The sequence below is a fragment of the Populus alba genome, chromosome 16 (assembly GCF_005239225.2).
Source record: "Populus alba chromosome 16, ASM523922v2, whole genome shotgun sequence".
In the NCBI taxonomy this organism is placed as follows: Eukaryota; Viridiplantae; Streptophyta; class Magnoliopsida; order Malpighiales; family Salicaceae; genus Populus; species Populus alba.
The window spans coordinates 14,929,687-14,953,233 of NC_133299.1; the positions used below are offsets into that span (position 1 = coordinate 14,929,687).

At 32.7% G+C, this 23,547-nt stretch overlaps 2 protein-coding genes across 5 annotated transcripts; both read right to left on the reverse strand.

The window, feature by feature from the left end:
• Positions 1-246: 246 nt before the first annotated feature.
• On the reverse strand, positions 247-2,630 carry LOC118048773 (ammonium transporter 2-like). The gene is made up of 4 exons (XM_035058577.2): positions 1,940-2,630; positions 1,550-1,835; positions 1,366-1,469; positions 247-570 (listed from the first exon to the last, which is right to left on the reverse strand). Exons 1-4 carry the CDS (start codon positions 2,570-2,572, stop codon positions 247-249), a joined length of 1,347 nt encoding a protein of 448 aa, XP_034914468.1. The 5' UTR covers positions 2,573-2,630.
• Positions 2,631-5,352: 2,722 nt separating this feature from the next.
• On the reverse strand, positions 5,353-12,298 carry LOC118048719 (nudix hydrolase 15, mitochondrial). 4 transcript variants are annotated; one of them, XM_073405475.1, is made up of 5 exons: positions 11,837-12,298; positions 9,973-10,121; positions 9,754-9,873; positions 8,918-8,978; positions 5,535-5,739 (listed from the first exon to the last, which is right to left on the reverse strand). In XM_073405475.1, exons 1-5 carry the CDS (start codon positions 12,135-12,137, stop codon positions 5,669-5,671), a joined length of 702 nt encoding a protein of 233 aa, XP_073261576.1. In that variant the 5' UTR covers positions 12,138-12,298; the 3' UTR covers positions 5,535-5,668. The 4 variants fall into 4 exon arrangements, with proteins under 4 accessions (XP_034914416.1, XP_034914424.1, XP_073261576.1 ...); XM_035058541.2 differs by having other exon boundaries at positions 8,837-8,978; XM_035058525.2 differs by lacking the exon at positions 8,918-8,978 and having other exon boundaries at positions 5,353-5,739.
• Between the last annotated feature and the right edge of the window lie 11,249 nt (positions 12,299-23,547).

Below are 23,547 nucleotides of genomic sequence, written 5' to 3' on the forward strand. Positions count from 1 at the left end.
ATTCACATTAATTAAGCTGTTATGCAACTCTAGAAATAGGCAACACAATTTTAGAAACATCAAAATTCTACTTACAAATCAAACTATGGACTAATATATATACAAAGAAATCAAATGCTCCAAGTGTGCTGGTGTATGCAGGCATCTAGCTTACAAATTTATGGTTACACCTCTTGCACCATTGACATACGGAGACTCTGTTGTTTCCGTAATCCTGCCGTGCTTAGACGGATCATATTTTCACCATCACCCCCATAAAGCATAAGCTTCCTCTCCATGAACTGCATCATCTCCGATTGCAAGTTGCTCCTCCGGCATTCTCAATGGTATAAACAACCTTATAAACAGAAGGATTAGCGTTGTTGACACTATGTTCCAACCTATAACAAAAAGGGCTGCAACCATTTGCTTCAAGAATTGCATCCCGCCATTTCCACCATAAAATGCACCTCTTGTATTCACTGACAGTATAAGGTCACAGAGTTCTGGCTCTGCTAAAAGACCAGTTAGAAGTCCACCCAAGAGCCCAGCTACTGCATGCGTGTGAAAGACACCTAGGGTATCATCCACCTGTAAAATTTACCACACAATTGAAAAAAGTTTATTTGTGGACTTTGTTATATACTAATCGGTAAATAGTCCATGATTATCCTTGTTACGTTAACAATCAAACATAAAAAACAGGACTCTGATAACGTTGTCTGCTTGTTTTTCAATTATAGTTGTATTCAAAGTTATGTTCTCATCTTTGACTGTAATTAATGTTTTTCATTATGTTGCAGGAGTACTCTGCCTGATAAGGCAGATTGTTCAGGATGAATAATAAGATCCAAAATAGGTGGATGGGAAATCAATCGAATACTTGAAAGGATGACACAGTGTTGTTATAGTCATTCATCACTTAATTTCAAGGTTTACAGATATGTTTTGATGGTGAAATCATAAGAATGATAAATGGAATTATATAGGCAAAGAACAAGGATAGAAGAAGTATTAAATGAAGACTTGGTAATGAAAATGCTGCAAGTTTTAAGAGAATATTTTGGCCCAAGATGAGGACTTGGTCATGAAGTCATCATCCACCCATACAAGAGTTGAAGAATCATCATCTCCATTTAAGTTTGTTAATCCATTTAGGAAAAAATCATGAAAAAGTTGAATGGCCATACTCTTGAGTTCTGTTGGGGAACTACCTAACATATCTTACCTGCAATTCCCCCCTCTTTCCTCAAGTCTCATCCTAGTTAGGGCAAAACCCCAAGATTCTCGTTAGATTGGAGGTGGGAAAAGATGTAAGAATAGTTTGGAATTTTGTTAGACTCGTGCATTTCTAGGAGAAGCAACAAAATTGGAAAGTGACGATACCTTTTGAAGCGGGGCAAATTTCTTGTGCAATATCATCATAGACACCCATGGAATGCTACCAGAAAGTATTCCCATCACTATAGCCGCCCAAGATTGAACCAGTCCTGGATTAACACCATTCATAGATTTAATAACTAAAGTAATGCTAGCATCGCTGTGATACAGACCCAAAATAAGCACCAACCTGCTCCAGGAGTGATGCAAACTAGTCCTGTCATCATGCCCTGGACAGCTCCTATCACCGACGGCTTGCCAAAGTATACAGCATCCAGAGATGTCCATACAAGCAGACTTGTTGCTGCACATACATTAGTGTTCAACATCGCCATCGAAGCATCGATATTTGCTGCATAGGGTGCACCGCCATTGAATCCTGACCAGCCCATCCACAATAGGCCAGCACCCGCAAGCATCAGCAACACATTGTTAGGGGGGAATCTCTCCCTGTCACTTTTTAGCCTCGGTCCGACCTGTGTCACTTTCAACAGGTTAGCATCATGGCTGGAAGAGTGAAAAATAGAGTCTAAAAACTCCAAAAAAAAATTTATTTAGTAAAGGGAATGATTTAAAATACCCAATAAGCTGCTGTCAACCCTGCAATTCCAGAGGAGAGGTGAATAACATAGCCACCGGAGTAATCAATGACTCCCCAATGATAAAGAAATCCACCGCCCCATAGACTAAAAGCACCAACAGTGTAGGAGAATATGAGCCATAGAGGGACAAAAGCCATCCAAGCTTTAATATTCATACGGCCGAGAACAGAACCAGCAAGCAAAATTAGGGTAATAGCAGCAAAAGTAAATTGGAAGTAGACAAGTGTGGCCATTGGATACAAAGGTTCAACAGTTTCCCTTGTTCCATCTTCATGTGTATACGTACTTTCAGGGATCCTGGCTTGGGCTATTAGATACTTTTGGCCTAAAGCCGGAGCACCCTTGCCCCAGAACGGGAGGAGTTCGTCGCCGAAGGCCATTCGGTAGCATAAAAGCACCCAGCAAATGAGGACAGCAGCGAAGGCGTAGAGGGCCATGAAGGCAGAGTTTACAGCCCATTTCTTCTTGACTATGCTTGCATAAAGTATGACAAGCCCTGGCATGCTCTGGGTGGCAACCAGAATTGATGCTATCATTTGCCATGCATTGTCTCCCTTGTTTAGCCATGAAGGAACTGCTGGTGAAACTTGTCCATATGCGGAGGCCTCCATTGCTGCAGTAAAAAGCCCTCAATTCTCTGTAATATATATTTTTGTTAGTCTCTTCGTGTTTCTTAATTTCTCTGATGCTTTTATAAGGTTAGGTCAAGCAATGTAGTCATGTTTCATTATCATAGCAGCATCTACTACTTTTCATCAAATCAAATGGCATTTAGCTGATTTCCACTTGTAGATGCATTCACACATGGATATATAGTAACATGATAGCTCCCAATTTCAAAAAGACAAGTTAATTTTATTTTTTTTGGATTCGAGGAAACCCCACTTCCCTGTAAGCGCACTTTGTGGGTTCAGGTGATTAAGTAAAACCTCAGCTGTCCCAGGCTCTTACAAGAGGTGCACGTCCTGACTCGAACTTGAGACCTACTATGCAGATCTCAAGCCTTTTACCACCATGCTAAGTTAATATAAGATATGACTTGCATAAATAAAATAATAAGCTATTAAATGTTTGAATAAAATATTCATTCTGAAGCTTTATTGGTCAACTTTGAGAAATAATTTTCTATTTAAAAAATGATTTTTGTATATGAATATATATAAAAAAGAATATTATTGTTTGTAGGTATTTTTATTAATTGACGATGGATTTTTTTTAAAAAAAACCTACCTAGAAATTTCAAAAACTACTACTGCACGCACACAAAAAGCTTTGGTGATAATTTTCTATTTAATAATGATTTTTGTATATGAATATTTATAAAAAGAATATTATTGTTTGTATTCTTATAATTGATTATGGATTTTTTTTTAAAAAAACCTACCTAGAAATTTAAAAAACTACTACTGCACTCACATAAAATGCTTTGGTGTGGTCCAAACCTAGGCTGTGACGCTTCCAGTTGATCACACACACACACACATATATATATTCTGGCTTTTTCTGATTGATTTATAGTCGTTTGTTTGTTTGCTTTTTTTTTTTTTTGGAATAGTTAATTGTTCAATTTGAGTACTTGTAGTGGATGAAGTCATCGTTCACTAATTTGCTAGGCCTGCTACACAAATAAAATTAAAGAAACAATTGCAGAAAAGGACGATGCTATATGCTGTTGAGATAAATAATTTTGGCTCTTGGATTATACTTAGGATTCTTAACTTCAAACACCATTACGTTTAGCACGCAATAATAATAATAATAATAATAATAATAATAATAATAATAATAATAATAATATTGTTATAGCCACCATATTTCTATGAGTCCACGAGGGGTTATTCAAATACAAAACTAAATTACTGCATAACTGAGAAGTCGAATCCAGGTGGTTAAGTCGAGGGATTAAAGTGTTGATCTTGTATGGTAGTACTTGTATGGGAAGGGAGATTTTATAATAATTAGCATTTTAGTCTATTTCTAATATATAATAATTATAAGTTCTCCAATAATAGGTAGTACTTGTATGGGAAGGGAGATTTTATAATAATTAGCATTTTAGTCTATTTCTAATATATAATAATTATTGTTTATATCTTCTTAGGCATGATTAAGATAAAAGTTAACATGATATATTTATGACTATTTATTAGAATATTTATGTTTAAGTATTATGTATACAATTTGAAAATTATTATATATGATTGGTTGTTAATCACCATTAGAAGTCAAATCATTAAGACAAATGAGTTTCAAATTGTACAATGTTTTTTCTTTTCAAATCACCCATAAATTTTAATGTTTATAAATATCATGATAATTATTTATTTATAGGTAAATTAAAGTTAATTATTATAAGATATCGCAGGATCACCAAAGGTTGATTGGTTGTTTTTATAATTAATAAATATAATTGCTAGTAATCCATAGGTGCTATTATTTACGTTTTTTATATATCCAAAGATAGTGAATGTATTTAATTTGTGCATATATAATTACCAAATCAATCAAGATGAATCATATTAGCATCATTATGATTTTTTTTTAAAAGTCCATAATTAATTTGAAAAAAAAAAAAAACAACGTAACAAACAGGCAAAAAAAAAAGAAAAAAGACCTGGCCTAAACGGGAATCGGAAGGACAACTTTTGATTTTAGACTAGAAAAATCATGTCCAAGTCTTTTGCTTTTGCGTACAAACTATAAAGAGCAATTAATTATGAAGATTCTTGCTGGTCAGTGATGGAGATGCTGGGGAATCAGGATGGAAGGAAGGTTGGAATTAGATAGCAAGACAAATACAACGACTATCTAATCAAATTACTTTGACTAAGACATGGTCTTAGCTTTTGTTTTACACATTTCCCTTAATTGTTACAAAATTCTATTAAAAAAATGACAATTTAATCTCTAATCAAATTGTTGCAACTCTTTGAAATTCATAAGAGTTCATTTTACAGCATTCATAAATAAATCAAAATGCTTTAAATTGAAAGTGCAATTTTTTTTAAAGAAAAGATGTAGGACAAGTAATCCACAAATTATAGATTTTGAGTAAATAAAAAATCTGACCCAATATTATTTTGATTTTAAATAAAAAATATTATTTATAATCAATCATATTTATAATTTCTCTATAAAAAATAGCTTACATTGAAATTTGCAAAAATCATAGACGTACCAAACTTGTTAACACAACAAACACAAACTAAATCTATTCCATCTGCTAATATATATTGTTGCATCCAATATCCAATATTGTGAAGACTTTTAATTTTTTTTTTTAAAAAATAAATATCTTATATTTTTATTCTTAGAGGAAAAAATATTTAATTTAAGAAGTCGTCACATAGTATTATGATCAGTTAAAATCCTAACTGGTCAATAGAGATTTTATAATATATTGAATTATGCTACAAATAATCTGCTTATAATATTCATGACTCTGATACTAATGAATATTCAATTATAAATATTTATAACTCTAGTGTTGATAAATATTACATGATTAAAAAATAAATTAAGATACTCTCGCATGCATGCATCAATGCGGTTATCGTCATGCAACACTATTGTTCAAGGCCTTTTGTAATTGTTGAAAATCTCGGAGATGATGCTCGAAACATGGAGACCGCTGGTAGATGACAGAGGCTGCTTCAATAAGAATGCTTGCTGTTAAACCCCATATGAGAAAAACTCCTTTCTCGGATTCAAAATCGAAGAGATGGAGAGAATAGTTCCAACCCATCCATTCCTTCTCTTCCCATCGATGATTTTCTTCCTATATGGAAAAACAGAAAGTGTTGAGCACCATGAAACACAGCTAATATGCTCATTTTCATCAAATTAAGATGAAGATGTCTAACAGAAATTCTCCAATAAAACTATCAAATACCAACAGAAAAAAAATATTGGTAAATTACAATGATATTTACCGATGAAAAATCACTTTGATATTTCTGTTGGTGAATACCTATGGAATTATTGGTGGAATTCAAAGAATAAGAATAATTGAACAAATATTCTCTCGTTAATTCCGTTGGCATATCTAACGTGTCAATATTTCAGATGGAATTGTCGATAGTAATTAGCCTGTTTATACTGTAAGAAAAATAACAAATCCTTCATCTTAACCAATAATGATAACATATCTTTTTATATATATATATATATATATATATATATATATATATATATATATATATATATATATATATATATATTGCTACTAGAGATTCTTATCAACTGATCATAAGTATAGAAAGAATAAAAAGAACTTCTTTCTTGGTATAGTTGAAAGGGATATTGTTGCACTATCGGTATCGTCAGGTGAAAAATTATATGATGTGGTATCACAATATAAGAGCATTGTGTTTGATTTTTAATCTAGTAAATAGAAGTTCTCTGGTTTTGATGTAACACATAATTGGGCAAAAGAAAGTATTTTTTAGAGTTTTCTTATTCAAATACTATGATGGGAAAGAGAAGACATTTTAACATGGTGATGGACCAGAAAAAGAAGACAAAGAACAACATAACGTCTATAATGAATATATCTTTTTTTTTTTTTTTATCACCATAACAATATTGAGTTGTTTTATGATGAGTCACGAATTGCAAAGCTCAAGTCAATTTGTTTTAGACAATAATGCTCAGTTACTTGTCTATTAATGACTTAAGAATTTTCTAATGAATATGCTTCAAACATATTTAGATTGATGAATTTGAATAATGAAAAATTGTATGGAAAGAAGAGTCATGATTGCTATGTGTTGATGTTAACACCCATTCCATTTACTTTCAGAGATTTATTTTCAAAATAGATATGAGATGCACTCATAAAGATTAGTCATTTTTTTTTAGAAATATACTATAACAAGTTGCATGCCACACATATGAAGAAGCTTAAAATGAATATTTTTCAAATAATCTATAAACTTGAGATGATATTCCTCTATTATTTTTTGAGGCAAAAATTGAAGCTTAAAATGAATATTTTTCCATATATTTATTGTTTGAGGCACAAATTGGAGTTTCTATCCATGTATCCATTCAAGATGTTAGAAATTACATATACTTCATAGGTAAATTTCTATTTTTTTTTTCTTAAAAAAATAAAACATTCATTTATTCAATCTCTATTTAATTCCATGCAAATACTTGTTCAACCTTAAAAACAATTAATATTTATCTTATATTATTTTGAGCCTTACTTGAGAAAAAGAATCAATTGTGTTTCAAGTTAAGATGATGGTGGGAAAATACCTTCAATGTGAGAATTTACAAATATTTTTCTATCCTGGATGACTTTTATCCAGAAATGCAGTGAGGAGAAGATACTTGATAGGAATTAAATTCAAACATGCACATAATTATATGCAATGTAATTATGATGAATTGAGACCTTTTATTCAATAAGTACAATATTAACATGCTGTTATTTTTTAAAATTTTTTTCTCTTATTCTCTTATATAAATTGATAGATTGAATAATTTCTTGTAGGTAATATAGTCAATTTTTACCATCCCAAAACTCATATATGAATGAATCTCAAATTTTCCAATTAACAATTTACCGCGTGGTTTAAAACCCATGTCAACAGTACTTAATAATTCTTAACTCCCATAATACTCAATTTTATTACCTTCCCCTTTAACTATTAATGGTTGTAATCATGTACCAGGATTATCAGATAAGAGGTAATGCTCGAGGTAGTTTTGAATTTACTATGTTTAGGGTTTAAAAGAAAGGTCAAGTGTTATAATGAGTATTTTTCAATGAATATGTCTCTCATACTTGTCATAACCCAAATTCTGAAAACTCATATTTTGTATATATATTTTGAAAAAGATTAGAAAAATCCAAAAAATATCTTTTCAATAAAATTTAGTTATTTTATTATTTTCATCAATTTTAGGTGTTAAAAAATAATCATAAAAAATAATAAAAATAAATAATAATAAGAATAATAAAGTAGAACTAGGGTTAAATTGGACTAGTAATTGAATATCACAAGCAAAAATTGAATTTGAGAATTTTTGGGACACAATTGAGATTTCAATTGAAGAGAAAATTTAGAAAAAAAGCTTAATTTGGTTAATATTTAAAGAAATTTGAATTTCAAGGATTATTTTGAAACAAATAGCCAAGTTAGAAATCAATGGAGGGTTTAATTGAAAAAAATAATTTGAACTCAAGAGTCAATTTGGTTTAAAAATGAAGAATGAAAGAAGGATGAATTTGCAAACAAATGGTTAAATTTGGATGAATAAATTGATTCCATTAGGGGCACAATATATATATATATATATATATATATATATATATTAGGAATTTTTGGAAAATAAAAAATAAATTGAAATTGAAAAAATCAATTAATTCAATTTATAATTTAAATTTAAAGAAATCTCAAGATTAAATATTTTAATTGAATTGAATTTGAAAAACTAAAAAGACAAGGACTGTAATGAAAATGATAAAATATTAATAAGACCACTTGAATTTTTATTTAATTTAATTTCAGTTCCATTTGTTTTCATTCCAATTAATTCAGTTCAATTAATTCCATTTCAGCTCAATTGAAAATGAATTAAATTCAAACCAACCCATTTATTTCATTTCAATTGATTGAGTCCAAATTAATTCAATTTAGTCCAGATTCTAAAACTTAGCTATTAAACTAGATTTTAAATCTCCCTATTTAATCTCTCAAATCCCATAATTCTAGCCCAAAATCTTCAATCAAACCTATCCTTTGATGGGCTTCAAAAGCCTAGCCTTTGATCCTTTGACCCGAAATCAAATCCTAAATTATTCCCACAAGCCTAGCCTTTGATGGGCTTCAAAAGCCTGCAACAAGAGAGAACTAGGGAGTAACTGGAGGGGAGGAGCAAAAAAACCAGAGGGAGCCCCTGTTTCATGGATCCATGAATGCTGAAGAGTAGGCACAAACCCTCACCGTCCTCCTTCAACACCACCATCTTCATCACGCCCCCGACAGCCTCTCTTCCAGTAATAGCCTCCATTAAAAGAAAACAAAACCCGATCAGCCCAAATCTCAGCCATAAGAAAATAATAATTCAGACTAGTAGCCGCTCGTTCTCCTTCTCTCACAAACAGTATTTAAGTATTTATGTTAAAGAATAATATAAATTATATCTTATAATCTCATTTAATAGTTTAAATTATTGGTTCAGATAATTTTTTAACACCTAATATAAACCAGGCTCTGATACCATATCAAAGAACCATTTCAACCCAATAACTTGAGCTGTTAAGTGAAGTTTCAGGATATGTTTTATATTATTCTCTAACAGCTCATATCTCCAAAATCATAAAGTCAAGTTATTGTTTATCTTCCTCCTCCCGTTGCTCCTTTTTTTATCCCAGTTTAGCCATCCACCATGTCCAACAGTCTCACCATCACAAACCCACAGTAAAAAACATACACCCATCAACACTTAAAATGTCCACCATCCCTAAACCAAAAAACCAATCACCTCCATCTTGAGCTACACCGACTCTTTTACTCGAGACCACTCACCACAGCCCCCGAGACTTCCACATTTGTCACCCCCTCGTCAATTTTTTTGGTTTGGCATGCTAATTTAATCTGAAAATCTATAGATGATTATATTCTTAATATAAAATAAATTATCAACGATATATTTTCAAACAACGATGAAATATTTCTTGTTTCTTCTACGTTTTGCTACTTTCTAGTAGTGATTATGTGTTTGACATGCACGCAACTTTTGAAAAATAAAAGATTGAGGTATGGAGGGGTCTGAAAACCTTGAGAAACATTTCCAACGGGACATCAAAAAGAGTGTCAACTTCGTTAGTATTTAGCACAGGCTTGAAGTCTTCTACCCTGGCTAGTAGCCCTACCACAGGAACAACCTTCAGCTGGTGCTGCATGAAAAACATGGAGGATCATCAGATGGTTTGAGTCATATAAATTTCCAAGAGGAAATTAAACATTACTACACACACACACACACACACACATACCTGGGAAATAAAGGGCTCTAAGTTTGCAACAACTTGAACAAGATGAGGATCCAAACCTATCTCTTCCATGGCTTCCCTTAATGCAGTTGCAGAGTCATCTGCATCTCCTTCTTCCATCTTCCCACCCGGCAATGCTACATCTCCTGCTTCTTGCAAATAATAATAATAATTTAGGAGTCCCTTGGTTGCTTTTTGACCAAAAATCAATTTTAGAAAATGTTCTACTGTTACAAACTGAGAACTGTGTGAAATTGCTCAGCTAAGAATTCTATCAGGGAGCACATGTGAGTGAAATTCTATCAGGAACCTGAATGTTGAATGTTTTACCTCTTCTGTCATTTTATAGTTTGCTAATGTTTAGCTCTTTTGTACTTTACTTCTGTTGCCAGAACTTGTATTTATTAAGAACCATCTCAATCTAATAACTTAAATTATTAGGTAAGGTCCTAAAATATAATTTATATTATTCTCTAACATACCCCCTTAAGTGAAAACCCTTTAGGTTTGAAACTTACAAATATCCATTTTACCTTGTGCTTAATTTTTATCAAAGAAATAAGAATGGTCATATATATACTTGTGACCACTTGATCATCAAGACTCTGATAGCTTAAACTGTTAGATGAAGTCTTAGGATATGATTTATATTATTCTCTAACAATATTTAGTGAGATAGGGAAGTAGGCAAAATCATAAAAGTGATTAAATTAAATCACTGTAACTAAAATAAATTATTTTTTAGTGTAATTTGTCTAAAAATAAAACTACAAAAATAAATGACATGGTAGATACACATTATAATACTATTTCATAATTGTCATCATTATATATTTTAGTATCATTTGTCTTAATTTTTGTGGAAATTGTGATATGTTTTTCCCAATATTAGATATAAAATTTAACATTTGAAGTTATATCATAATTCCAACTAAAACTAATATAATGTACTTCAAAGTTAAATAAATGCAGCTAAACATGTATAATAAAAATAATCACTTGAAATTCTACTATAACTTGTATTTCTAATTACGTTTACTTAAAATGGTGACATAATTATCGAATAATTGTCACTTGATTCTATCTTGTTGAAGTGTGTGTAAGAAGCTAAATGAAGTGAGATTTCAACTGAAGAGAATTAATCCACTCAGCAACCAATTTTATGTAGCAGTACTTGTAATTAACCTAAGTCAATTTTAATTTTTTTAATTTCATTAATTACCATATCTATTTTAAGCATTTTTTTTTTTGGGAATTCTTGTTGGGAAATCATTTGTGCTGGAGAAAATCAGTCACCATATATATAATCTTGGTGTTGATGAGCTTCCCCATCATGATCCTTAATCACCATATATATATAATCAGTCACTATAGATATAATTTTGGTGAATCAGCTTGTTTGTTTCTGATTTCTAAAAGTATTTTTAAAAAAAATAAATTTTTTTTATTAACTTTAAATTAAAATGTTTTTAGTGCTTTCAAATATTTTAATGTGTCGATGTCAAAAATAATTTTTTTAAAATAAATAAAATATTATTAACATGTATTTTGATACAAAAATTTATTCAAAAAAACAACCACAAGCTATAATTCTTTTCCCCTTAGTAGTTGAATTCTTTTATTGTTCGAATCCTCTTGTGAGAGAGACACACCAGTAGTATCCCGCTATAATTAGACAAACCCATTAAATTTTGGCATTCGATAATCTATTTCAGCCCTATTTGCTCCCTAATGATGGGGTGGTGTTGCAGCTGGGAAAATCTTTGTGAAAAATAATGCTTACCAAGTGTAAATTACAACTTATAATTTATAAAAAACTCAAAATACTTGAAGTTTTCAATCCATTCTATACATTTGATTTAATTACCTGGATGAGAAGACAACTTCATAGATCTCTTGGTAAGGATAACACGTAGCTCGCCTTCATTGCCTTCAAAGAGGCAGATCAAGACAGCCGCTCTCTTCTTCCTCCTATTCACCAAGCAAAACTCATCATTTTCTACTGCTACAGACTCCATGATCTCAAGCTTTGAACCTATATTATCATCAAAGTGCTCTACTTCCATGGTAGTCACTCTAGGTGGAGTAAGAAATTGGAGCTGCTCTGCAATTTTTTGTAGCGTTTGGCTGCCACAGAACATGCCCTTTTTGAAGCCAGCGTCTTCCATGCACGTAGAGGGCACAGTAATGCAAATGCTAATTATGATTTGATTTTTGACAAGTGATCTTGTTATGTGAGATATATATATATAGAGAACACGACAATATCTTGTTTAGGAGAATCATTCCCATTCTTCTTCTTGGTTTTACATATTTTCGTACATTGAGCTGAGCCATGGATCGGAAAACATAAAGAAATTTACAGAATTTTTATTTATTAAAGTGATATAACTTTAGGTGTCAAGTAAGGAACATATCCTCTAGCAACCCTTTAGCCACCGTGTAGAAGAATCATTACGGGGCATATATACCCAAGTCGAACACATGTAGGGTAGAGCTTCGGTTATACTATGCAATTAATTGTCTTTTATCATTATAAAGAAGTTTTAGGGTTGCGTCATTTTTATCTAGAATAATCGAGATATTATTGATGAACCAGTTTATTATTAAAACTATTTTAAACTAGAATTCAAAATATTATGTAAAAAAAAAAAAAAAAAGTATTGACAAGCTCAAGAACACTTTATTTACTTGTTAGTTCATGATAAAATATCGGGCCTCTAATTAAATCATTTGATATTAATGTCTATAGAAGTATGAAAACTTAGATGACAAAATATCATGACCTGTTATGTTATGAATAAATGGAAAAATATATATCTAGAGTGGAAATTAAAAAAGAAAAGAAAAGAAAAGGAATAGAATATTTAATAATATCTAGCTAGGATCAGCATGATTCATATTAGTATAATGGTGAGATGTATAAGCATATTCCTTGGACCGGAATGGAAGAGAATAGAATATTAAAAGCATGAAAATGAACGAGCATCCAAAGAAATTGTGATGCACTTCATGTTGTAAAAATTACTACAGATTTGAATGATACAACTTAATGTTAATTTACATTAGTTGTTTATTTAGTTTAATTATATAAAAAAGCATGTAAATACCATAAATTTATAATCGTGTATATACCATAAATATAAAATGACACTAAAATTTTAAAACAAAACAAACATGCTTGAATTAATTTGCATAAACATAATAATAATTATTTGTTGAAGTACTTTAAATTTAAAATAGATGAAAATATGCTATTTTTTTTATATTAGTTGTTGTTGTTATTAATGATTAATATTTTTTGTATAAATATTGATTCTTGTGATTTATCAGCTTTAATTATCCACAATAAAACAAAATTAACCCCATAATTTTTTTTTTAAATATAATGTTTTTGTATAAACAAAATATGTTCAAGTTAAAAAGGAAAATTGTTTAAACTTTTTATTCATGCCCTGGACAAATAAAAAATTGGGCTAGCAAAAAAATAGTTTCTTATAAGCCAAAAAAAATCATCTTATTGCAAACTTAAACTCAAACCTAAAATAAATAGATGGCTGGAATTAATTCATTATTAGCCCAACAATTATTTTGCAAAGAAACCCAAATCTAGGCCCAAATATAGAACTCAAGACTTAGCCCAAGGTCCAAGCCACATCTTTAGCTCTTTATCTTCTCATCACTATATAGATTATAAGAAAATATTTTAATATTTCAATGTAGAATTGATAGTTTTTGGACATACAAAACATGCTAATAAATGATTTTTTAAATTCAAATTTTTATTCACCATTAATTTACTTTAATCAAGTCAATGTTTTATGTTAAAGTGTTTTTATTGGAAAATAATTTTCAACAGTAGTTTTAAATTTTAAAAATGAGTGGATTAAATATTCCCACAAGATTATTTATTTAACCCGGTTTCGACGGATCTATAATTAACTAATGAGAACTACTTGCATAGCCACCTAAGTTATTTTAGTTTATTTTTCTTTTCCATAATGAACTGGAGGAGGATAACCTAGTAGTAATAAATATGTGATCAGAATGAGAAGCTGCCTCCCCTGCATGCAGACAGTGCAAGAAGCTGCCAGAGGAAAACGATTGATGTGATCAGAATTCAGAGGTATGCCTACGAAGAATGACTGTCACAATGCCCTCGAAGAACTCATCACGGATCCCAAACCCTACCATGCATCATCACTTTACCTCCAATCAAGTACTCGATTGGCTCCTCGTAGAAGTCACCACTCTCCATCGCCAGAAAAATTGAACTTCATAAAGAAATATCTAGAGTACTGTGGCACTGCATTCATTGGATTCCACCTCTCTTCGTTGCCTGATAAAAAAATTATATAATATTAATTTTGAGAATTATTTAAGGATGTTGTTTAACCGGTCAGGTTTTAAAGTTTGATTTCTAGATATTATCAATTTGAGTTTTATAAATTTTAAAGTTATAGGAGACTTACATAAACATTAACTTCAGAGCTCGTGAGATTAGTTGAAGTACGTGCAAGTTAATCCAAACACTTATTTAATCTAAAATGAAAATTATATATGATCTATTCTTAAAGTCTTAACATTAAAGTGGATTTACTCTCACACTATCAATATTTATATGGTCGTTAACTTCAGGACTCGTGAAATTAGTTGAGGTATATGCAAGCTAATCTGAATACTTATTTAATCTAAAAAATATATATATATAAATCTACTTTTAATACAAATACTCTTACACTATCGGTCAAAATTATAAACTTACGATGACATTGAAAAAAATACCTTTTTATTTTATCAATGCTTCAATCCAAATACATAGTTTTATTCAAAATTTTACAAGTTAGAAAGAGATTTAGTCTTGATGTATAAAAATTGATTTAAGAATATCTCTAGACTATGATTATAGTGTTATTACTTAAAACTGCTATAGAAATTGCACAAAAATGTCTTAAAAAAAAACAATTGTAGAAAAAATATTTTAAGAGAAGGTTCATAATTGTCCTATCACTAATTTGCCCACTTGGGCCAGGGGGCTAGAGCTAGACATCTTCCTGTATCGTTTCTGGGGACCCCCAACCAGTATAGTATTCTGTCCTGTCTCTTGCCTAACAAAAAGATAAGTAATTTGAAGATGGTATTCGAGCATTTCTGAAATGATAATCTGGACGGGCAAATGCGCCGCCGTCGTCTGATGGTTCAAGACATTTTTTTTTTCAAGAAGCCGGTGAGATTTCGACTTTCGTGGAGGTAGGATGTTATGAAAGGAAGTTGACGGTGAATTATTAAGAAGTGGAATTTTTCTTTTCCGGATCGATGTGACCCGCTAGTACTAGAAAGAAAAATCACAATAGCTAAATGTTGCTGTGCATCCGCCATAGACCCTGGTTTATATATATATATAAACTTATTTAGACATTCGAACAAACACATATAGGAAGCGTGCAAGAAATAATAAAATTTAAATTCTGATGTTACTGATATATTATAATTGGATTTGGGTTAATTTTTTTATTTTTAATTTATTATCTGATGGACTATTTTCATTAATAAATTAATTAATCATTATATAAAAAAAGAATGTTAGGCAAACCTAATTGATCGTGACCTCAATATTATCAATAAGGGAACAGCAATTTGACACGTAAGACTTCGATATAGATAGCACGATCAATGTCTTTTCTTTTTCCCATAATTATCAATTAATCACAAACTGATTTCTTACATGTGATAGAGAGCAAAGATGCTTATCTACAACTCATGAACAGTCTAAAAAGGGCCATATTTCAATATTACAAAAATCATTGGCAGCTCAGCCTCCTCTATTTCCTTGTCACCGTCCCACCCATAACAAGTCATTCCTCTTTTTTCTTGGCAACATCCCAGCAAATTGAGACCCTTAACCTTCTCTCTAGCTAGCCCACTACAGCTCACAGTCAGCGAGCAAGTAAGGTCACTAGGGATAATTTCCATGGCTAATGCTAGCTCATTACCATCAGTACTTACATTGGCCCCTGATGTTCACACTCAGAAGGATGAGCTTCCTGTGTCAAGTGACCGGAACTTTGCTATCCACGGTCAGATTACGATGCTAGTGCTGCTCTTGCTTTTCCCTTTATGTCTTCTGTTTATTCTCTACTTTGTGTGTGCAAAGCGACTGAGGGATGCCTCAAAAGTCAGGCAGCCGGAGCTTGTCTCGCTGAGCAATGTTTCCGTTAGTCCTGACTTCAAACGTCAGATTAGAGACGGGTATCTGATGCATCAATCCTTGGAGCACAAGACTGCCCAGCAACCGGTATAGAAATATAGGCTCACTGCAGCATCTGCACTGTTCCTAAAATATGCCTGGCCTGAATTGCTGCCATTGATCGGAGCCTTGGAGCTATCAACCTGATTCCATATCAAGGTTCATAATTAATTCATCCAGAGGTTACTGCAATGATTTCCATATATATATATATATAATATATATATATATGCGCGAGCGCGCTTGCTTCTTCTTATTACAATCTTAAGATATCAAGAGCATGAGCCCCTTGATTATTATCATCAACTTTTTTTTTTGAATATATATTTCTTACTGTTGTGATGGATTCATGTGATTTGATCCACATCAAGTACCTAAGTTTATGTAATGTAGTTTTTAATAAGTTATGTTATTCATGAGAAATATGTGTGCAATATATTTTTCCTCCTCGAGAAAAAGTAGTAGACGCCATACGTACGGCATCCTTTTCTCTGTAGCCATAAACTGTATTTGGCATATTATATGGACTTCTACCCTACCATGTAGGAACGTGAATGAATCGTATCGGGACAAGAATAATTATATGATTTTTGCATCAAATATTGAGGGTGCTTCCCCCTGTCCTATACCGATTCGACTCGAGCTTTTTCAGCTAGTTAAAAACACTCTGTTGTAATTAATACCTCATAAATTATACAAAAAAAAAACCTTATTTCTCGGTTATAATTATGTGATGGATGAGAGCGCATATATATATATATATATATATATATATATATTATATATATATATATATATATATATATATCAAGGCATGTTAACCTTAAAAAACATGGTGCCGATATGCTAGTTGATCAGGAAGAGGAAATGCTCCTTAAAAAACATGATTTTAGTGGCCTTATTTTGAATACAATATATACAAGTAATAATGTACGTAGTAATTATTATTTTTGTTTTTTGTGTGTAAATGATTTTAGGAAGTGCTAGCTAGCATCTTGTCCTCTGCTTCAATAAATTAAGGGGAGAGCAGACAAAAATAATAATTTAATATACACTACAATATTGAACATTTGCGGGGATATTTTGAGGTGGATGTAAACCAGTGCCATCTGTGTCCTGTTGCATTTTGCATATATTAAATGCACACCCTTTTGATTGTCTAATATTTCACAATTAACTATAGATAATTTCAATGAGCATTTCCATGGTTAAAGATTTATTTATTTTCTTAATTTGACGAGTTTAGGATTTTAGTAAGTAATTAAGGCCTGTTATTTTTTTCTAAAAAATATTTTCCAAACTTTTCTATGTTTGTTTATTATTAGAAAAGTTGGTTAACGAAAAATACTTTTCAATAAATAAAAAATTTAGTTTAATTTTCAGGAAAATTTTTTATTTTTTTTAGTTAAATGTCATTCGTGGACCTAGTAGTCATACGATGCATTCTCACAGTAGCATTTTCAGGGACAATGGAAGTAGATAATTCTAGGGAAGGACTTAGATTTAAAAGCAGAGGTGAAGTGGAAGTACTTACCTGGAGAGGAGATGGTGCAGAGGACGACCCACGCTCAAACGATTGCAAGACTTCAGTACCAACATCCAGAGAAGTGCTAGGACTAGGTGAATCAAACGGTAGCTTTGATAATGAGATTGGCACAGAAGAGCATTGCTCAACTGATGGAGAAGAAAGAGTATTGTTGTGACTGGGTTGTTGAAAGGGAAAAGTGCTTTCATGAAAAATAACGTGGTAGGATGTGAAGATTTTTTTGGTAGATTGCTTAAAGCACAAATAAGCATTTTGGGATAAGCTGTAACCCATGAATATGCATGATTTTGATTTCGGCTCAAGTTTGTATTTATTGTATGGTTGGGTTAATGGATAACAGAGATGACCAAATTGTTTGAGTTTGAGATAGTTGGGTCTTTGATTGAATAATTTTTCAAATGGAGACTGATTATTCAAGGTGGCAATGGGCATGCAATTGATAAGATAGGCAGCAGTTTAAAATGCGTAGGGCCAATAATTTAGAGGCATGTGAGCATCGGTGAGCAAGGTAAGACCAGTTTCAACTAGATGGTGATGTCGCCTTTTAGACAAACCATTTTGTTGAGAAGTGTAAGGAGCAGTAGTGTAGTGACTAATGCCATGAATTGAAAGATAATTTTTGAGACCAACATATTCCCCACTATTATTAGAATAGAGACTTTTTATTTTTTTGCTGAAATGATTTTCCACAAGATTGCGAAATTGGGGAAAAATAGTTTGAACAATAGATTTATGAGTCATGTCGCACTCGACATCGCGGCGGCCCTAAAAATAATTCTTGGTTATGGAAAAAGAACAAATTTCTGGCTTCTTGTTCTTTTAGGGGAAAAGGTCTTATTTGAGGAGTTGTCACCTAGTATTATGGTCACTAGAAACCCTAACTGGTCAACAAAGATTCTATAGTTCAGGACTGGTTACATAAAAGGAAAGATATTATCACCCCTTAAATGTTCTGTGTAAGGCAAACTGCATTGTTGGTTTTGTCTTCGATTGCTAAACATTTATTCGCTTATGCTATGATAATTTGTTTATAATATTCCTAACTCTGGTGTCAGTGAATATTCAACTACAAATATCATCAACTCTGGCGTTGGTAAATATTACGTAGCTATAAAATAAATTAGATCAATATTTTTATTCCATACTTTTAGCGCCAGTGAATAAATAAATAAAAATAAATTTATTTTCTACGCATGCACATATATATATTTTTTATTTTTCTAGCTAAATAAAATAAAATACAACAAATAAAAATAATATAAATTTAAACCGGTATTTTTATTCCTGACTTTGGCGTCAGTGAATAAACCAATAAATTTAAATTATTTTTATTCATGCATACATATTTTTTATTTTTTATTTTTTTCTACTTTTTTTTATTTTTCTATTTTTTTTTCGGGCTAAGGCCAGCTTAGCCCACATAGTTAGGCTGGACCCAGCAGGCCTAGCCGAGTCACAGGCTTGACCCGGCTGACCATTGATTTTTATTTTTTCTACAAGAGCATGTAATTAAAATGAACGGAGGGAAAGAGCAACTTACCTGGTACTGCACTTGAAGATGTGATGACAGTAATGGAGGGCCGGCCGATTAATGCTACTTTCTCCTCCTGCGTTTGTTTTGTTCCTTTTTCTGGTCTTCTTTCTCCCTACCTTTTTTATTTTTTTTTTAATTTCTGGTTTCCTTCTCCTTCTATCCCTCTCTATATCACTTCTCTCTCTGTCCTCTACTTCTTCTTCTTCGTCTTCCATCCTCTGTCGCTGGTTCTACCACGTTCTCAGTGTCGTCCCCTTTCTTTTGCGATTCTTTGTTCTACTGCCTCTAGTTCTGGAGGCTGGTTGCTGAAGACTGTGAAGACGATGGTCAACGTCGGTTCTCGTCTCTACGCTTTCATCCGATGGGCTGAGTTTGCGTCTCCTTTGCTCCTGGTTTTAGATTCTGTCACCTTTAGTTTTGAGATGAAGGGTTAAAGACAATACTGGGGCTGATCCTCGTCTACGTGTCGTTCATGCTCTCCATTGGTCCCTCGGTTCTGCCCTGTTTTTTAGTCTCTTGCGTCTTCTCCCCTTTTCTCCCCGGTTTCCCTTCCTCTCCTCCGGTTCTGCTCTTTTCCCCTGGTTCGTTGCTTTTTTTCTTTAACCTCCTCTGTTTCCTTGAGAAGAAACAGAGGAACGAAAGTCTGTTTATTTTCTCATCTAAAAATAATATAAATTTAAATTGGTATTTTTATTCTTGATTTTGACGTCAGTGAATAAACCAATAAATTTAAATTATTTTTATTCATGCATACATAATTTTTATTTTTTATTTTTTCTACTTTTTTTATTTTTTATTTTTTGGGCTAGGCCCAGCTTAGCCCACATGGCTGGGCTGGACCCAGCAGGCCTAGCCGGGTCACAGGCTTGACCCGGCTGGCCATTGATTTTTATTTTTTCTACAAGAGCATGTAATTAAAATGAACAGAGGGAAAGAGCAACTTACCTGGCACTGCACTTGAAGATGTGATGACAGTAATGGAGGGCCGGCCGATTAATGCTACTTTCTCCTCCTGCGTTTGTTTTGTTCCTTTTTCTGGTCTTCTTTCTCCCTGCCTTTTTTTTTTTTTTTTTTAATTTCTGGTTTCCTTCTCCTTCTGTCCCTCTCTATATCACTTTTCTCTCTGTCCTCTACTTCTTCTTCTTCGTCTTCCATCCTCTATCGCTGGTTCTACCACGTTCTTAGTGTTGTCCCCTTTCTTTTGCGACTCTTTGTTCTACTGCCTCTGGTTCTGGAGGCTGGTTGCTGAAGACTGTGAAGACGATGGTCAACGTCGGTTCTCGTCTCTGCGCTTTCATCCGATGGGCTGAGTTTATGTCTCCTTTGCTCCTGGTTTTAGATTCTGTCACCTTTAGTTTTGAGATGAAGGGTTAAAGATGATGGTGGGGCTGATCCTCGTCTACGTGTCGTTCATGCTCTCCATTGGTCCCTCGGTTCTGCCCTGTTTTTTAGTCTTTTGCGTCTTCTCCCCTTTTCTCCCCGGTTTCTCTTCCTCTCCTGTCTTCTTCTTCCTCTCCTCCAGTTCTGCTCTTTTCCCCTGGTTCGTTGCTTTTTTTTTTAACCTCCTCTGTTTCCTTGAGAAGAAACAGAGGAACGAAAGTCTGTTTATTTTCTCATCTCCCCACTCTTTAGCCTCACACCGGTTCTCCTTCTCTGGTTTTTATAACCAGAGAATGCCATGCGGTTGCATGGATTTTAATGCAATAAAGACATGCGTTTTCTTCTTGTGTTCGGGTGAAGAAGATGAACATTGCTAATGTTAATGGCCATTTGCGTTTTGATCCTTGACATTTTGAATTTTTGCAGTCTAGTCCTTGGGTAAATTGTAATCGAACCCCTGCATCTCAGCGCCATTTACACATTGTTCCTTGGGTTTTAATTTCTTGCAAATGTGACCAGAATCAGCCCTATACTTTGATGTTGTTTTCAATTAAGTCCTTGAATAAATTAATTCCAAGCTCAAATAAGTCTTAAAATTTATCAATTCTCTAATTAAACCCTTAATTGGATTAATTAAATTAATTCCAAGCTTAATTAGATTAATTTCAAAGTTTAATTAAACCCCAAAATTTCCAATCATGTTGCCCTTAACCTAAATTTTAATTCATTCTCCATTTATTTCATTTTACTTGTTTTTTCATCATTTATTATTTTTTTCATCTTTTTTTATCCTTTTCAGTAAATAAAATAATAATAATAATTAAAATAAAATGGTCAAAATTTGGGTTATGACAATTCATGGATAAAGCCAAATATATTTGGTGTAATGTGTGTCGTAACCCAAAATTTGACCTTTTTTATTTTAATTATATTATTATTTATTTACTGAAAAGGATAAAAAATGATAATAATGATGAAAAACAAGTAAAATAAAATAAATGATGAATGAATTAAAATTTGTGTTAAGGGTAACATGATTGAAAGTTTTTTGGGTCTAATTAAACTTTGAAATTAATCTAATTAATCCAATCAATGGCTTAAATTGAAGAATTTATAAGTTTTTTGGAATTATCCGAGATCGAATATTCACTGGCGCCAGAGTCAGGAATATTATAAACAAATCATCATAGCATAAGCGAATAAATGTTTAGCAATTTAAGACAAAATTAGCAATGCAGTCTGCCTCAAGCAGAACGTTTAAGGGGTGATAATATATTCCCTTTTATGTAACCAGTCCCGTACTATAGAATCTCTGTTAACCAATTAGGGTTCTTAGTGATCATAATACTAGGTGGTGACTCCTTAAATAAGATATTTTTCCTAAAAAAACAAGATGCTAGAAATCTGTTCTTTTTGACACGTCAAAATTATTTTTAAGGTCACCGCGATGTCGAGTACGACATAATGGCGACTTCACTGGGGACCTTAGGATTAAGCTTTGTCTTTTCTCTCTTATTATTGTTATTTTCTTTATTGTGTTTTTTTTTTTTTTTTTTCTTGCATTTATTGCTTTAGCATGCATCCTTGTTTATGTTGTCATGCATCACTTTGAAAGCACAAACTTTACATCCTAGGATAAGTGGGGGAGTAACGGTACCCCAATGGCTTTAGCCTGGGCAAGACTCGTGAAACCATTAAACTCTTGCTTGATTGTTTACTTGGAAGTGGTTGATATGCCAAATTGATATTACTTAGGGTCTCTATCTTCACACTACTTGTAAGCCTCATATCGACCTTTCGAGGACGATCACTGAGCATGCAAGAGACCCTTTGAAACTAGATAATGACCAACCCCTTGATGCACTCAACAATTAGGATCTTCCTACTAGGTTGTCACCCTGTGAAGGGCAAGTTTGCATTTCATATGTATTTTTTTATTAATCAACATTTCTGCATAATTGCATGATTTAGCAGGTTGAAATATAGGTTCCCCATTAAAACTCATCTATAACACTCGTTCGAGAAAAAAGACAAATAAAAAACGAAGAAAGAGCCCAGTTAGAAGCCCAACATCAAAAAAAGATGGACAATCTTAAAGAAGAAGTTGTAAGGCTTACTAGTCTACTTGAGCAGGCCTTAAGAGATAAATCTGGAAAAGCAACACTGACAGCTCAGCCTGAACCTATGCTCGTGAATCCCTTCAATCCACAGAATCTGGGGGCAAATGGGTTGTCATCTGATTTTCAACAAGCCATGCGTTTTCAACCAACATACCCCACAAGAATGTCATTTACCATTGATTCTACGGAGAAGGAATCTCAAAAGGGCAAGAGGGTAAAAGAAGATGGTATGAACAAATTAGTTGCCTTAGAGCAAAGGTTGAGAGCATTGGAGGGAATTCGACTATATGATCCTATAAAGGCTGCTGAGATGTGTTTGGTGCCCAACATTGTCACTGTCACACCCCCTCAAAAAATTATAAATAAAGAAGGCACGACATCGGTTGGCGATTTTCGTTGTGTTCTGATGATTTGGTTCTTTGGAGTCGCCACCTAGTATTTGGTCACTAGGAACCCTAACTGGTCTTTCAGAGATTCTAAGGCAAGGGACTGGTTGCGTAAAGGGAAGGTACTAGCACCCCTAATACGTCCTACCTAAGGTAAGCTGCTTGGGTGTTTGGTTTGCTCTATAGTCTATGGTTGTTGGTGTTTTTCTAATCCCGTCAACTCGTAAATCGCAAGGAAAAGAGAATAAAAGAACGAAGAAAATTTCACAACTCTAAAAAAAAAAACAATTACTTTTCACGACTCGTAAACCGGTGGAGAAAAAAAAATTTAATTTTTGAAATGTTCTTGATCGCAACAAAGCTTC